Source organism: Eublepharis macularius, chromosome 9 (genome assembly GCF_028583425.1).
Source record: "Eublepharis macularius isolate TG4126 chromosome 9, MPM_Emac_v1.0, whole genome shotgun sequence".
NCBI lineage: Eukaryota > Metazoa > Chordata > Lepidosauria > Squamata > Eublepharidae > Eublepharis > Eublepharis macularius.
In genome coordinates, this window is record NC_072798.1 from 56,277,015 (window position 1) to 56,292,520 (window position 15,506).

At 41.7% G+C, this 15,506-nt stretch overlaps 1 protein-coding gene across 1 annotated transcript in view; it reads right to left on the reverse strand.

Annotated features, from left to right (window-relative positions):
• Nucleotides 1–3,255: 3,255 nt before the first annotated feature.
• PTPRQ (protein tyrosine phosphatase receptor type Q) overlaps nucleotides 3,256–15,506 on the reverse strand; it is a 197,034-nt gene continuing 184,783 nt past the window's right edge. The window contains exons 50-53 of the mRNA XM_054989033.1: nucleotides 9,702–9,850; nucleotides 6,081–6,216; nucleotides 4,749–4,872; nucleotides 3,256–3,605 (exon numbers count right to left, since the gene is read on the reverse strand). Of these exons, the coding sequence (XP_054845008.1) occupies nucleotides 3,568–3,605; nucleotides 4,749–4,872; nucleotides 6,081–6,216; nucleotides 9,702–9,850 (447 nt within the window). The 3' untranslated portion in view covers nucleotides 3,256–3,567. The remainder of the gene's footprint in view (nucleotides 3,606–4,748; nucleotides 4,873–6,080; nucleotides 6,217–9,701; nucleotides 9,851–15,506) is intronic.

Below are 15,506 nucleotides of genomic sequence, written 5' to 3' on the forward strand. Positions count from 1 at the left end.
CCTTTGCTCCAAAATATAGATCATATGATATTACTTCTTTTACTAGAAAATAATCGTAGACTCATCTCTTTCAGTTGCAAAATTTTATGCTCTCATGATTGATTTTCAGAGCCATTTAAAAGTGGTCTAGTTTTTATATTTTAGTAGTATGCTTAAAATTAGTAAGTTAAGAAGCAGTGTGAGGTAGAGAGAAAGACTTGAAACTTGGGGGTTCTTTAGCGGACAAGCAGCAGTAATGTATTGTCGAAGGCTTTCACGGCCGGAGAACGATGGTTGTTGTGGGTTTTCCGGGCTGTATTGCCGTGGTCTTGGCATTGTAGTTCCTGACGTTTCGCCAGCAGCTGTGGCTGGCATCTTCAGAGGTGTAGCACCAAAAGACAGAGATCTCTCAGTGTCACAGTGTCACAGCAGTAACTCTGCTGCATTTTTTGGTGTCATTTGGTTGGAACAAGTTCCCCATAGGGAATAATGGCAGACCTATGGGATGAGAGCATCAGCAAAGGAAACTTTCTTCTCTTTGTGAAAGAAAACAACCAACCACAACAAGGAAGGATAGCAGACACCAAGTTTTCAGCAGAAAGGTAAAAACATTTTGTTGCCAGCCAGTCACTGTAAAAATAGGAAAATGAAATGAATGAACATAGGGTTTTTTAATGCTACTGGCTGGTTGGGGCTTTTTTTCTAGGTTGCTGCTTGCCCAACATTTTAGGAAGCAGTAGAGAGATGTGGCTGCACAGAGAAGCATCTGCTTCAGATGTCTGTAAAATCTAACCTCATTTGATCAATCTGCTTGAAACTTAGAGGTCTTTAGATTAGAGGGAGGACCATGTTCTATGTAAATTTAGTGCCATTATCTTTATAAACAGCTGTTCCAGACCCTCATATACATTCTCCATTGAAAGTAATGGTCCCGAAGCACCAGAAGTCCAAAATCCACACAGATTGATTCCCCAAACGGCGATGTCCTACATGGGCATAAGCAATTATGAACTGCCCCTGCCAAACCCTGGATATGAAAGTATAATGTTTTTACCTTGGGGCACACCCCTTATTGCAATTTCTCCCAGGTGGGCTGTAAGGACAGAAAGAAGGAAGAGAAGGAACATGGTGAGCTATAAGAGAAAGCTCTAGGAAGCTTAATGACAAATTTGGATTTGCCTCTACATGATGCACAAAATGGCCATGAAATATAACACATTGCTCTGTAATGGTATAAAATATGAAAAATAGAATATAACCTTGAACAGGGATAAGTAACATGAAATTCCTATGTTTTAAGTTGAGAAAAGGGAAGGTAGTATGGAGGGTTTTTTTGCAAAGGGGGCCTGAAACGTACAGTAACCCAGCAACTTGAAGCCTTTCTCTGGGCTAAGGAGACTTTTGCTGATAAGTTTAGAAGTTTAGAACTTCTAAAAAAATATTTGAGAACCACTAGTATACAGGATATCACAAATTACTAAAAGTTATGTTGTATAATAAAAATGTAAAACTTTATTTCTTTTCTTCCCCCAGCATTAGAAAAGTCACAAGAATGTGAGACAATTATTTTTCATCATGACAACTTCACACATTACCTCAAGCAAGTGTCCCTGAAAACATGCTGTGTACTGTATATAATTCATCCCCACAATGACAGGGGATGAGTTTTCAGCTGTTTAGGATCATAAGATGGTATCCCAACATCCTTAAAACAAAGGGTCAAAACACAAGAGAATATATTTAAGGAAATATTATTGTGATAAACCTGCAAGTCATCCACTAAACTTACTATAGCTTCCATACTAGAGTTCAATAGAGGGATGGCAGCTTTCACACACAACTAACAACAAAAAATACAGCAAATTCACAGAAAACTATATACACCTGAGGAATATGAATGCTTCACATCACATTTGGCTCATTTGGGATTTATTAAAATGTTATTTTGAATTAAATAGAATGTTTGCTTTTAAAGCTTTTCAATGGAAGATCCATACCTTCATCCAGAAAAGGCAGTACATGCTTAGGAGCAAGCTTTCAAATACATATAAGTAAAATTAGACCTAAATTAGATGCACATCCAAATGAGGAAGTCAGTTGTTACTATCAATGGTTTGTGCATCAAAACATGGAAGCATCAAAATATGCCTTTGAGCGTGCACCGGGATGTGCATCCCCTTGGAAGCAATACATGATAACAACAACAACAACGTGCTTATGGTGCTACACTATGAGCAGTGAACAAAGTCAGTGTTATTATTATCCCCACAGTACAGCTGGGGAGCTGGGGCTGAGAAAAGTGGCTTACCCAAGGTCACCTGCAAAGTTCATGGCAGTAGTGGAAGTTGAACTAGCAGAGTGCTGATTCACAGCCAACCCACTTAACCATTATGCTACAGCAGCATAGTGACCTTTTCATATTCCAATGTACAATTCCTGATATACATGGAAGCTTGCTTCTATGAGTGACTCACCTTCTTTGGATCAGGGCTTCTAGCTACAATTTTGAAATGACTTGCTTATATGTCGACTTATGAAAGTACATAGTCCATAATTTTGAACAGTGGGCACAACCCAGACAAAGCTAGTCACAACTCAGAGTCACTTCACACTTTTGTCACAGTTAAGCATGTTTGAGTCCATTGAGATCAATGGACTTAAGTGTGCTTACAGCATGTAGAACTGCAACCATTATATTCTTACAGAGTCCATGTACAATGTTTTATGCATACTCTTGAAAATGTGAAGTATGAATCAGCATTTGTTTAGAAATACAGTTAGGTTTGGTGAGAAAATAGATCCACCCAAAGGAGAGCCAGATTTGGCCATAACTTCCTTTCAATAAATACACTTTTGCCACACAGTATAACCTGCAAAGCAGCCTCAACAGTTGCTTGACTCTTTCTTCCCAGTACTATCTTAGATCGAGGCAACACATGATGGGATATTTTTGCATTTTGTTTTTTTTATTTTCTGCCTCATTTCATTAGCTAGTGAAGGGAAGATAACACAAGGCACGTGCAGCACAAAATAAACTGACTTCACAACTATAAAAATGCAGAGTGAAGGCAGATATGTGGAAGAACCATACTCAAACCAATTCCAATCTTTGTGGATTGACTGCTACAAAAATCGGGAGTCAGTTGAATGTGTAGAAAAGCCCACAGTGCAGATTATGTCACATCATGTGTTATATCATACCAAATATTATCTGGAAAAGCAGTGGAGACACAGCAGTCCTATGCATCTCTCATAATGTGGAAAGCTACCTTGACTCCCAATAAAATCCATGGGTCAAATACAGTGTTAAATGTTCAGGTTTCAATTAATCATATTTTGCTAACTGTTGATGGATTGTATATGGTAAATAAAATATTATCACAATAATTGGTTTGCACTCCATACAAAAGTATCATTTAATATTTATAATATTTATGAAGGCACATAAATAGAACATAAACTTTTTTTTTTTTACAAAAACTTGCTCTTTATTTTTAATTAGTTGTATGAAAGGGGTTTGTTTTGGCCCCTGATGTAAAAAAATCCATTAGCTTCTAGAAACATAATAAGGTTTCATCCTTGTAGTAGTTACATTGTAGTTTCTTCCCACTCAAGTTCCACATCACCTATGAAAGAAATAGATATACTAATTGAAGCTTTTAAGAATGTCGTAGGTTATATTTGAAAGTTTAGCACAAATCCTACAAACAATGGAAGGACAATGGGAATTGTCCGGCGCTTTCTGTTCTACAAAGCTCCTTGTTTAATATTGCTTTCTGTGTCTGTTAATTTGCATTTTGGATTAAAATAGATTGATGGGGGGAATATAACATCGAGTGATTCTTTTTTGTTACGTCTCTGGATTTCTGATTCTAGACAGATTGAGCTTCACCAATTGCTATTTTGAGTAGGATGCAGAAACATGCAAACCAAATGTGTGTGTGTAAAGTGCCATCAAGTTGCAGATGATTTATGGCAACCCCCGTAGGATGTTTGGCAAGAGATGAACAGAGAGGGTTTGCCAGCATCTGCATTTGCATAGCAACCCTGGACTTCCTTGGTGGTCTCCCATCCAAGTACTAACCAGAGCTGACCCTGCTTAGCTTCCATGATAATTTCTCACAGTGCTAAAGCAATATGGTCAAACAACTGCCCTTGGACAGTTAAAAATAGTTAGAGCATTGTTTACTTGAGCTTTGGTTTTTATTAGGGATTATTACAAAATCTGATTATACCACTCCTTCAAGCTGCTCACTGTATCAAATCCTGTTCAAGGGACTTCTGACGAGCAGCCTAACCAAGTTTGAACTCAATTCTTGGTGCTCGGAGATGGTTTTCTCAGTGCCTGTCTCTCTTCTGAGACCTCAGATGCATGTACAGAAGTATGTTCTTCTCTGATCTCAGAAGCAAACCTGGCACTTTCCTGAAAGCCACAAGTATGCTTCGCTGGACTCTGACTGACATTGTGCAGAACTAGTTCTGGGGACTACTCCATTGAAATCCATGAACTTTAAAAGAATATCTTCAAATCAAAACCCCATGAGTAGAGAAGAAATACTAAATGGAACAGAACTACAGAAATTAACTCATCCCCATTTTTATGGCTATATGATGTGCTGTTCTTAAACAGTCCATTTAAGTAATTTCTTTGTTGACTAATGTATTTTACTCTGTTTAATTTTTTAAAGATGCCCTGGGGAATGCTGAAAGGAAGCTTATAAAATTTCTTATCTACATATACGTATCTACATCTATAGATATTTGCTTACCTTCCATGGCATCCAAAGAGTCCATCTTTTGCAATACTGAATAATTAACAAAACATACTGGCTGGCTGCTCCTCTTGATTGTCAACAAATCCAAAACACACTGGTGCAAAAATATATACTGTGCCTGTGAAATGTGAAAATGAAAGGGTATTCAGCTTTTTTATTTAAAAATATATGCCGAATAATTAAAATGCATGAGATAATCAATGAATGTAGAATTTACTTCTAATTGTAAAATAATTCAATTAAGTTTTGGACTATGCACACAGAATGTTTACTAAACATTATACATGTTTGACACTCGACTGTTAAATGTAAAGGGAAATGGACACATCTAAACTCAAGGCTGGCTCTGCTTAGGATTATCTATTCCTGTTTGTATCTCACTATAGCCCTCTGCAGGAGTTACATTGATGTTTCATTCACGCAAAGTGAGAACTCACCAACCACTTGTTTCTGGGAGCATGATACTATGTGAATAGGGTACGTACATGTGAATTTTCCATGCGGGTACAGAATCCATTCAGGCAAACCAGGAGAGTTCACATCAGAAGTTGTATCCACATGAAACATCACATGCATTGCCCTATTCACACAATACAGTGACTGACTGTATTGCGCTCCCCGAAGTACAGCTGATGGGCTCCCACTCTGCGTGAACAGAACACCAACATAATGTCTGCATAGGGCTCCTATCCTAGCATAAAGTAGGTACCAATAAGTTTAATGCAAAAAAGAAAAGGTAAATCAAAGGAGTCTCTTATTAGCTATCTAACAGCATCTGAGTATGAATCCGACCAGCTTTTTTTCTGGTGAAAAGGGGAAGGAGGGGGTCCAGTCTAGTGAGTGAAGAATTTTTTTGGCTTAATTTGTATAAAACAGTAGTGTAGAACAGTAAGATGAAACCCTCCACTAGACACACCACATCAATGTGACTTTAGTTTTATTTATTTTTTAGTTTTAGATTTCAGTTTTATTATTTTGTATCTATATATTTCTCCTCTACTGCACCGCACAGCAAAACTCACTGAAGATTTTCAAGCAATGGCTATAAAGTGCAGATGAGCCTTAAAAGAAAATGCCTATTCTTTTGCTATCTTCCAAGGAGGAAAAGTACATTCCACACTCTAAGCATGACTGCTCTGGCCCAGCCTTCCAGCTGTCATGCTAGTATTCTATGTGCAGCAATGTTTTTTCAAGGGGGCAGCATTCCATCAGGCAAGCTGCTATTTGCTATTCTGAAGTGGTTCAGTCCAAGACTAGAGACAGGTTTACTTCCTCAGCTGCTGATCATGAGAGCTATGCCAAACTGTAGGCTCCAAAATAGCTTACCAGATTCTGTACTGTACACATCCTTTCAGTTCTCAGCTCAGCTACAAGTCCATATACGTCCACAAAGTCATGGTCATTTACGTGCTGTGTTAAATGATCAAGGGCAATGTAAACTCCGGTTCTTCCAACTCCAGCACTATAAAGAACAAGTAAGGGATGAATTATTTGCACATGTAAGTCTAAGGGTGCACTACTAAGGCCAACCTGGAACCAGTTAGTAGAGTTTCCAACTCCAGTTTGGGAAATTGCTGGAGATTTGGAGGCAGTGCCTGGGGAGGGTGGAGTTTGTGGAGAGGAGGGAGCTCAACAGAGATGTAATGCTGCTGAGTCCACCTTCTGAAGTTACCATTTCCTCCTGGGGAACTGATCTCTGCAGCCTGGAGGTCAGTTGTAATTCCAAGGGAACTCCAGGCCCCATTGGAAGGTTGGTGACCCTGTTGGTTAGAATTGTACCAAAGGCCCTATCCTGAGTAACATAGAGATACACTGGCATAGTGCTGCACTGACAATGTGGTGGCTTAGGGCCAAAGAGAAGCAAGACTTAACGGCATCCTAAACCCTCTCAGTCCAGATCCCATCCCAGTACTGGCATCACGTTATGAGACTGCTCTCAATCAGACTTCAGTGATGAGAACACTAGATCACAGAATCATAGAGTTGGAAGGGACCTCTACGGTCATCTAGTCCAACTCCCTGCACAATGCAGGAAATTCACAACTACGCCCCCCCAACTGCCCCAGTGACCCCTGCTCCATGCCCAGAAGATGGCAAAATATCTCCACCATCCCTAGCCAAACTGGCCTGTGAAAAATTGCTACTTGACCCCCAAGGTGGCGATCAGCATTACCCTGGATATGTAAGAAGGCCACAAGAATTTAGCACTAATGTAATCCATTCTGCGCTCTCCCTCATGATCTGCCCAGATTCACAGAATCGGCATAGACAAATGACATTTTACACAAAAAGGGAACTTTGTACAGTCAGCCAGGGTGGAGAACAAACCCAGCATATTGCTAACTCTGCTCTGCTCAGAACTGTTATGGGCACTCCGTTCCTCCAACTGGGGATGCAGAACCAAACACTCCACACAATAAGCAAGGGAGGAGGATCCTTGATCCTGACTGCTGCAAATCCTGCCCCCCTCCAACACCTACCTACTTCAAATTGGCTCCACAACCCTTTCTCCCTTAACAATTGGTAACATGGTGCCTCAAAAAGAGGGCACAGGTGTGCACAGTAGAGAAAGGGTTACTTTCAAAGTGGTATTAGTATGTCATCATGCCAGCCAACCCTACATGCAAGTGGGGGCAACAGGCAGTGTTTCTGGGTAACTATCAGCTATTCCATTCCAATCATTGCTACTGCTGCCTTACAAACACAAAACTGCCACTATGTCACTGTTAGCTATGCACCAGTGTGGCTTGGTTTTGGACTGGACTTCCTATAGTTGAAATAAAACAGAAGTCCAGTGGGAATACTGGGCTATAGGCAATTGGGAAGCTGATTCAGCGGTTCCCTTGGGAGCATGGACACACCCTGACAATGGCTTCTGTCTTCGGCTTCCCAAGACTCATCAACATTTTGGTCATGATTCACTGAGGTTTGCAGGATAATAATAAATTGTTTAAGATCATCCAGGAGCTGTCTTAGAATTCAGGCTTCCCTGAAAACCTAATCATAAGTAAAGCCAGGGCCCATCTACTAGCATTTGTTAACAGGGCATTAATCAGGCTTGTTGTCACTCAGGTAATCCAATTATCCTATCCAGATCCACCCCACTGTCCCCATTACCTCACCTGCTGCCATCTTCCTCCTCTCTTTCCCAGTTACCTTTTTCTAACACCAATAAGAGCTAGGATTCTGATTCCCCCACACCCGATGACAGAGAGGATCTAAAAATGCAACAAGTAGAATTTTGCCTCAACAGTAAATGTCCAGGGAATATAGTATACAAAAATTGCATACTGGCATGAAAAAATGGGTTCTGTTCCATCCCAAACTTTTCCTCCCCCACATCATGACAAGGCTTTGTTCAAAGATTCAATCTGATGCCCAAGATTGCTCCCTCCACCACTTACACTTTAGGACAGAGATTCCCATCCCCCATCTGAATCTTTCTCCCGCTGCTTTGGATGTTAGTTATAGGCAATGAATGAACTGTTCCACTCTGCTGCTTTACCTACCCTCCCTTGCTAGGATTTGGAATCCTAGCTTCCTTGCTCTCCAAACTTATCCCTTTCCCTAATCTGAGTGCTGTTCAGAGAGGTGGGAACATTACTGAGGGTGGGATCCAACTTTAGACTAACCCATTGGAGGAAACATTTAGAGTAACTGGGATGGCTTGCACTAGGGATTAGGGGTGTACAGTTCAGTTTGATATTTGAATTAAAATACCGAATTTTGGCTGATTTGGTAAAATTTGGGTATTCCAAATTTTAAAAAAAGGTATCCTGATTTTTTCCTGAATTTTCAGTAAAATTCAGTAAAATATGGACATTGTTTTCTATGGGAAAATAACTCGGGGGGGGGGCACTATCCGGTGGGATAGGAGAGTCATTTTTCAAGCGAACTTTATCAAATTTGGAGGGAACCTACTCCTAACTGTCCTCTAAAAATCTTCAAGTTTCAGGAAGATTCAGCCCCATGGGCCAATTCTATGTACCCCTGAACAAGGTGCCAGCAGCCACTCTGTTGTTTCCTATGGGGAAAAAGTCAAAGTTGACTCACATTGCAGAAACACACTGGCGCCAGAATGCCATGGCCAAGGTGCACTCCCAAATGCAAACTGAGCTCATCCCAGAAAAAGCCCAATGGAACCAAACTGAAGCATGGGAATAGAATCCCCCAGAACCAAACTGAAGCAAGGGGACCAACATCACTTCAGAGAATCACATTCATTCCACCCAAACCAAATTGAAGCAAGCAGCACTGTTGCAACTTAGTTCAACAGAAGCAAACTGAAGCAAATGAATGCCTTGTGCTTGTGGCTGGGTACTGCTTGGTTCTGTTCTGTGGTGTTTCCCCACTGGCTGTACCCTGTGTCTAGCTGCCGTGAATAACACTAGTTCTGTTGGATGTGATTCTCTGATGTGATTAAAGAATCAATTCAGATTTTTTTCTCAGATTTGGTAACACAATTTTGAATTTACCAAAAAAATTTTGGTGTACACCCCTACTAGCATTTCCAATGCTTGTGTAATTTTATAGGCCACCTAGTTACTTGTAGGTCAGTATTTCCCTAAATTTAGTATTTTATATTGCTCTTTCAACCTACCTAAATTTTCCCTGATTTCCTTTTTGTTTTTTAATATGTTCCATAAAGATTAAAACTCAGGTTCTGCCTTCCCTCACTGTCTTAACACACCAAATCTGTCCCTGATCTATTGCCCAAGTTTGCACCCATTTCAAGCACAGACCAAAGGTCCCTTTGTCTTAAAAATCTGAAGATGTGCTTGTGAAAGAGTTTCAGGTGGCAAGATTTGGGTCCAGTACCTCCTTAAAGCCCAACTAGATCTAGTTCATCTTTAAGGTACTATGGGACCCAAATCTTGCTCTTGTGAAACTGTTCATGTGCATCACCATTATTATTTAGTCTTAATGTTTACTGAAATTTCCACTTACCTGCAATGAACAACTATAGGAGTACTATCATGCGCTCGGCTAGCACGGATCAGCTTTACAAAATGGATTAATGATGCAGTCGTTTCAGGTACTCCATGTTCAGGCCAAGCAGTAAAGTTGCACTGGCGTACCATCATACAATCCCCATGCTTTCAAAGATGAAACAATAAAGATTTTTGTTTTATAATTTTCATGGTAAACCTTGACCTATATTTTAAGAGGTCACAGCTATATAGGAACAAATTACAGTAAGATTTGTTAGCAAAGTTTATTTAAGCCCTTTTGTCTGAGAAACTTACCCTTGATTAGATTATTTTAGAAGGGTAAAATTAGTATTTTATGATGCCAAAAATCTAATAATATACTGTATCAGAAAACTAATACTGTACTGCATTATTATGTCTCAAATAGTGTAAAATATGGCTATTTGACACAGAATTCTTTTCAAGAATCAAGAACACCATAAAATCACTGGAATGTTTCAGGAAACAAGTGACCTAGAATATATTAGTAGCTGCTGTTGATCAGATAGCAAGTGTTTGAAAACCCTTGAATACTTCATTGCATTCTATACTGCTGCCATCTGAAATACCATTCAGGGCTCATCCAAGGATTACTGAAATCAGCAGCCAGGCCTAATTCAAATATATGTGTTCTTTACTTGACTTTTCACCATTCAATAACATATAGTATTTAATTAAAAATACTGTGGTTCATATGAGAACATGAAAAAGTTTCTCTATTTAATCTCTAATATGGTCCTAGACACTGGCTGAAGGGCATGTGCCACACAATTGAAACAGCGCCCCCCCCCCCCCGCCCGCCACTGTGAGGAGAAAATTGACAGTGCTACAGACTGACACAGCCTTCCCCCACAAGGATGTGTGAGTGGCCCAGACAGAGCCTGACGGTGGACCATTTTACTTTTGGTACAGGAGGGACATAACCCACAGACCCCTTACAATTCAGCACAGGTGCTCCAAGAAAGAATATCAGTCCTGTGAGCCCTTGGGCAAGGATCCCACTAAGCTTGGCCCCAGAGCCAGGCAGTGGCCCTGCGACTGGTGCCCAAGAGCGCACAGACACCCTGCCATTCAAGACAGGTGCTCAAAGAAAGAGTAAGGAGGAACAAAAACAAAAGGTTGTCTCTGTGTGAGCCTCCAGGGGAGATGCTCACACTCAGCTTTGCTCCAGAGCCAGGCAGTGCCCCTGAGACTGGCACCCAAACAGTGCACAGACACCCTGCCATTCAAGACCGGTGCTCAAAGAAAGAGTAAGGAGGAACTAAAACAAAAGGTTGTCTCTGTGTGAGCCTCCAGGGGAGGTGCCCACAGCTTTGCCCCAGAGCCAGGCGGTGGCCCCAAGCCTGGCGCCCAAACAGCATGCAGAGATGGGTGCTCAAAGCAAGAGTAAGAAGGAACACAAAAAAATGGTTGTCCTGTGATCCCCCTGGCGGAGGTGCCCACTCAGCTTTGACCCAGCAGTAGAACTTAGACACCTTCCCATGCAGGATAATGGCAAAAAACAAGACTGAAGGAGTAAATAAAACAAAAAGAAGAGTAAGCAACTGAGCCCTCGCAACAGGAGCACAGGAGAAAGCTTTTCCCTGGAGCCTGGCAGTAGGCGGATGGACACACATCGATCTGGGGTGGCTCAGGGCCCAGATAAGTCCAGGTCCAGGGAGGGGTACCCAAGCATGGGGAGGTTGACCTTAATAAAAGACAACATATCCACCAGGTCCAGATGCAGATGTGTGCGGTGGGGACGGAAAAGGTCTCCCAGGTGGGAGAATACCCACTCACTCTGGACAGTGGTGGGAGGGCAGGAGAGGATGTTAGTGGCCACGATGGAGAGGTCCAGCCAGATGGCAGATTTTCATGCCCAGTACTCTAGGGGGTTGGTGTGGGAAGGGGCTTGACAAGGTACTCTAACACCATGGCCCCCACTGAGTCCTCCGCCCTGACAGGTGCACCAACCCTGCTGGCATCAACCACACAGCCCACCACATATGACCAGAGGTCCCTGTTGGGAGGGTTCTCATGACTGGGGATGCCTGACTCGTTTACAGCCTCCTGCTCCTGCTCCTGCTCCTCCTCCACCCTCCATCCTGCTTTTTGTGCCTGATACCTGCGCACCACTCTGTGCAGGACCTTCTTCCTGTCCTGCAGCTGGCCATCCCACATGGCGATGCTGCCCTTTATCTGGGGGTCACATATGCAGGCCAGTCTGTATGGCTACTCCTGGCAGAGAGGATGCAAGTGGGCAGCTATGCCCGCCTGCAACCTCCTGACCAAGTCCCTGACTCTGGGGGCAAGATCTTCCTCATTCGCCAGCTCATCGACCAGCACCTGGTCCAGCCCATAGATCAGGGGGATGACCTGTTTCAGGCTGGACTGGTAGGAGCATAGGAGTTCAGTGGCATCCTTAAAGGGCTTAAGGACACAGACCATCTGGGATAGGGTCAACCAATTGACATAGCTGATGCTGACTTCCTCTCCCTCCTGCATAATAGCCACGGACGACATGATGTCCTGGACCGGATCTTTTTGCTCCACCAGACGACTAACCATGTCTTAGGTGGAGTTCCAGAGGGTGGGCATGTCCTGGTAGAGGTAGTGCTCAGGATCGCCCCCCTCCCCCTGCCTCTGGAGCAGCTCATGCGAAGACTTCACACTGCAGGAGAAGTGTGAAGCCAGATGCTGGCAATTGTCCAACAAGTCACACATAGACAACATTGCCTGGTCTCAGGTGGCCTTGACCTTGCTACCTAGCCTAAGAGCATCTGCCATGATCAGGTGCAGCTTATGTGCCAGGCAGACAAGGCCATCAAGGGATGTCTCTCTCAGGGCTGCCAGCATGCGGAAAGCATTGGTGACCATGATGCCATGGACAAAATCACCCCCAGGCACTCACTCCCTCAGCCCAGCCTTGATCGTAGCAGTGATGTTCCTTCCCATGTGATCATCATCCATCCCTCGTGCCTGGAGCATAACCACTCTGTACCCCAGCTGCAAGGGCAGCACCTCACCCTGGGGCCCTGGTGTTTCCCTGGGGCAGCTACTGGGACTGAAACACAAGGCAGAGAGAAGTGCGTTTTATAAAAAACGCTGACATTGAGCAGAACAGGAGGTCTGTGATTGGCTGACAGACCTGACTAACAGGGTTTGGAGGGGTGAGATTGGTGTGCCCATGGCTACAGAAGACCCACCTCCTTGGTTGCCTAGGGGATTGACACCCAGCTCCTGGCTGTATAGGGCAGAATGGAAGCTCTCCAGATGGCTAGGAGAGCTGCCAATCAAGGGTAAGTGGGCTATGATTGGGGTTTCCAATGGCAACAAAAGGTCTGGGCCCATTGTTGCCTAGGGAATCAATGAATCAGCGCCAGCCTGTCTGAAATTACGAATCATTCACGAAGCTAACGAAACAGGCCAAAAAGTTGTGAATTTGTGAAAATCACGGTTTCATGATACACGAAACGGCCCATTTCGTGACGAAATTTGCTTCGTATTCTGATTCATGCCCCTGTCTAAATGAGAGATCTCTTGGTGATCCTATGTACTGCACTTTGACTTCAATGATGGAGAAAGTACTTCATCTTGACTTCAAAAATGAGAGAAAACAAGAAATCAACTCACTGTAGAAGCTAGTGAGCAATACATAGCATATGTGAACCTACATTGAGATTCAGTGAATTTTCATAAGCCTCTAATGTTTTCTACATTTTTAGTTGTTTGCTACAGTGCTAAAGTAGGAGTAGGGGAAATGGTATCCTCGTGATACCCTTCTAGTCTTGCAGAGTACGTTGTAAGTTGTCTAGAAGCACATAGCCATCTAGCAATATAAAATCTTATATTATTTATTCATAAAGATGCCATAAACATTCAGGAAAGCTATATAAAAGGAGTTAGGATAGGTGACACAGAGCATAAGCTTTCTCTTTTTGCCGATGATGTGGTGTTGTATATTACATCTCCGACTGAATCCATTTCTCCCTTGCTCTCTCTTTTGGAACAGCTTGGATGGATCTCTGGCCTGAAGTTAAATGTACAAAGATCAGAAATATACCCAATTAATTTATCCCACGATACTGCTGTAGATATTAAAAAGGCTTTCCTCTTCACTTGGATTACGGAAAGCTGGAAATACCTTGGTATTAAAGTCCCAATTGATTTCTCTAAGATCATGAAATATAATCATGATGAACTGTTCCAAGATATTTCAAATAAATTAATGCAACGGAATAAGCTACATCTTTCATGGGCAGACAGATTGGCAATTTTAAAAACATTTGCCCTTCCCAATTTTTTTTTCTTTATACAGACGATACCAATTGAACTTCCAGATTCCAAGCTGGCAAAATGGCAAAAGTCATTTAATAATTTCTTTTTTTTTGGGGGGGGGGTGGAGCCGAGGATTAATTTCTATACTTTGTGTAGACCCACTAAAACGGAAGGTCTATCCATGCCCAATTTAAAATTTTATTACTGGGCTGTGCAAATGACTCAATTATTACAACTTCTACATTCTAGCCCAGAGGCTAAATGGGTGGCTATAGAATCTGTTTATGCATTACCCCTCCCAATGCCAGGAACAATATGGTCGAAACCAAATCTTAGATCTCATACAGTTGCTTCAAATCCAATTTTGAGTAATACTCTTAAAATCTGGGACAGACTCAAGAAGAGACTAGCCTCTCCCCTCTCTCCTGTTTTGAGTGTTTTAAACTTACACTGGCTCCCACAGGGTAGTGACTTTAAATCTTTTCTATTACAGCAACAGGTAGGCCTGGATAACGTATTCAGTGGTTTAAAGATAATGCAGTGTTAACTAAGGAAGAGGTGGAATCGAAACAACATAAGTTTGTCCATTGGTTCCACTACCTCCAGGTTCGTAGTATCATGTTGGAAATAAACCCCAGGAAAATTACTCTTAAACCTTTGACTGCCTTTGACACCATTATAGATAAATACAGTTTAAAAGTAAGAAGCCTTCTTTCTCACATTTACAAAATTATTTTGGATACCTACCTGTCATCTCCTTCAACTTACGTAAGTAAATGTGCAAAGACTTTACCAATAGATTTGTCTTTGGATAATTGGGACAAGATATGGCAGTCTCCATCAAACTCGTCTCCAATCCTTAGTGTTAAAACTCAATTTTTAAAACTTATAGCAAATTGGTATATGACACCTATTTGTCTCCATAGACACCAAATACACTCCATATTGTTGGAAAAATTGTGGCTAGTTGGGAACATATTTTCATTTATGGTGGGAATGTCAGGAAGTAGCAAATTTTTGGTCAAACGTTAGGAATCAAATAGTGGAGTGGATATTTCTCCTAGTCCCAAATTCTTGCTTTTGGATCACTGGCCAGATATTTCAGTGTAAAAATGCAAGAGAAGCTTTATCTCTTTGTTGGTAGCCGCAGCCAGGCAGACTATTGCTTTTCATTGGAAAGACTGCAAAATTTACACTTGAAATATGGTATGATAGGATTTGGGAAAGTTATATTATGTCTCAAATTACTCGAAATTGTTTTTTTATGGGAGATTCTGTACTTTCTAAATTTAACCATATGCAAACTTATTGGGATCCAGTTATTGCTTATTTTAGAACCAATAACATTATACCAAATCATTCTGATTATAAGATATGGATGTCCACTTAAATAAGTTTATTCTATCCCCTATAAATATCGGGTTTTGAAATGTGTATATGTTGGTATTAGACAAGGACTTATATCGAAAGTTATTAGTACTCTATTATGTAACTACTTTATTTTCTGTTTTGGGGTACTTCAGGT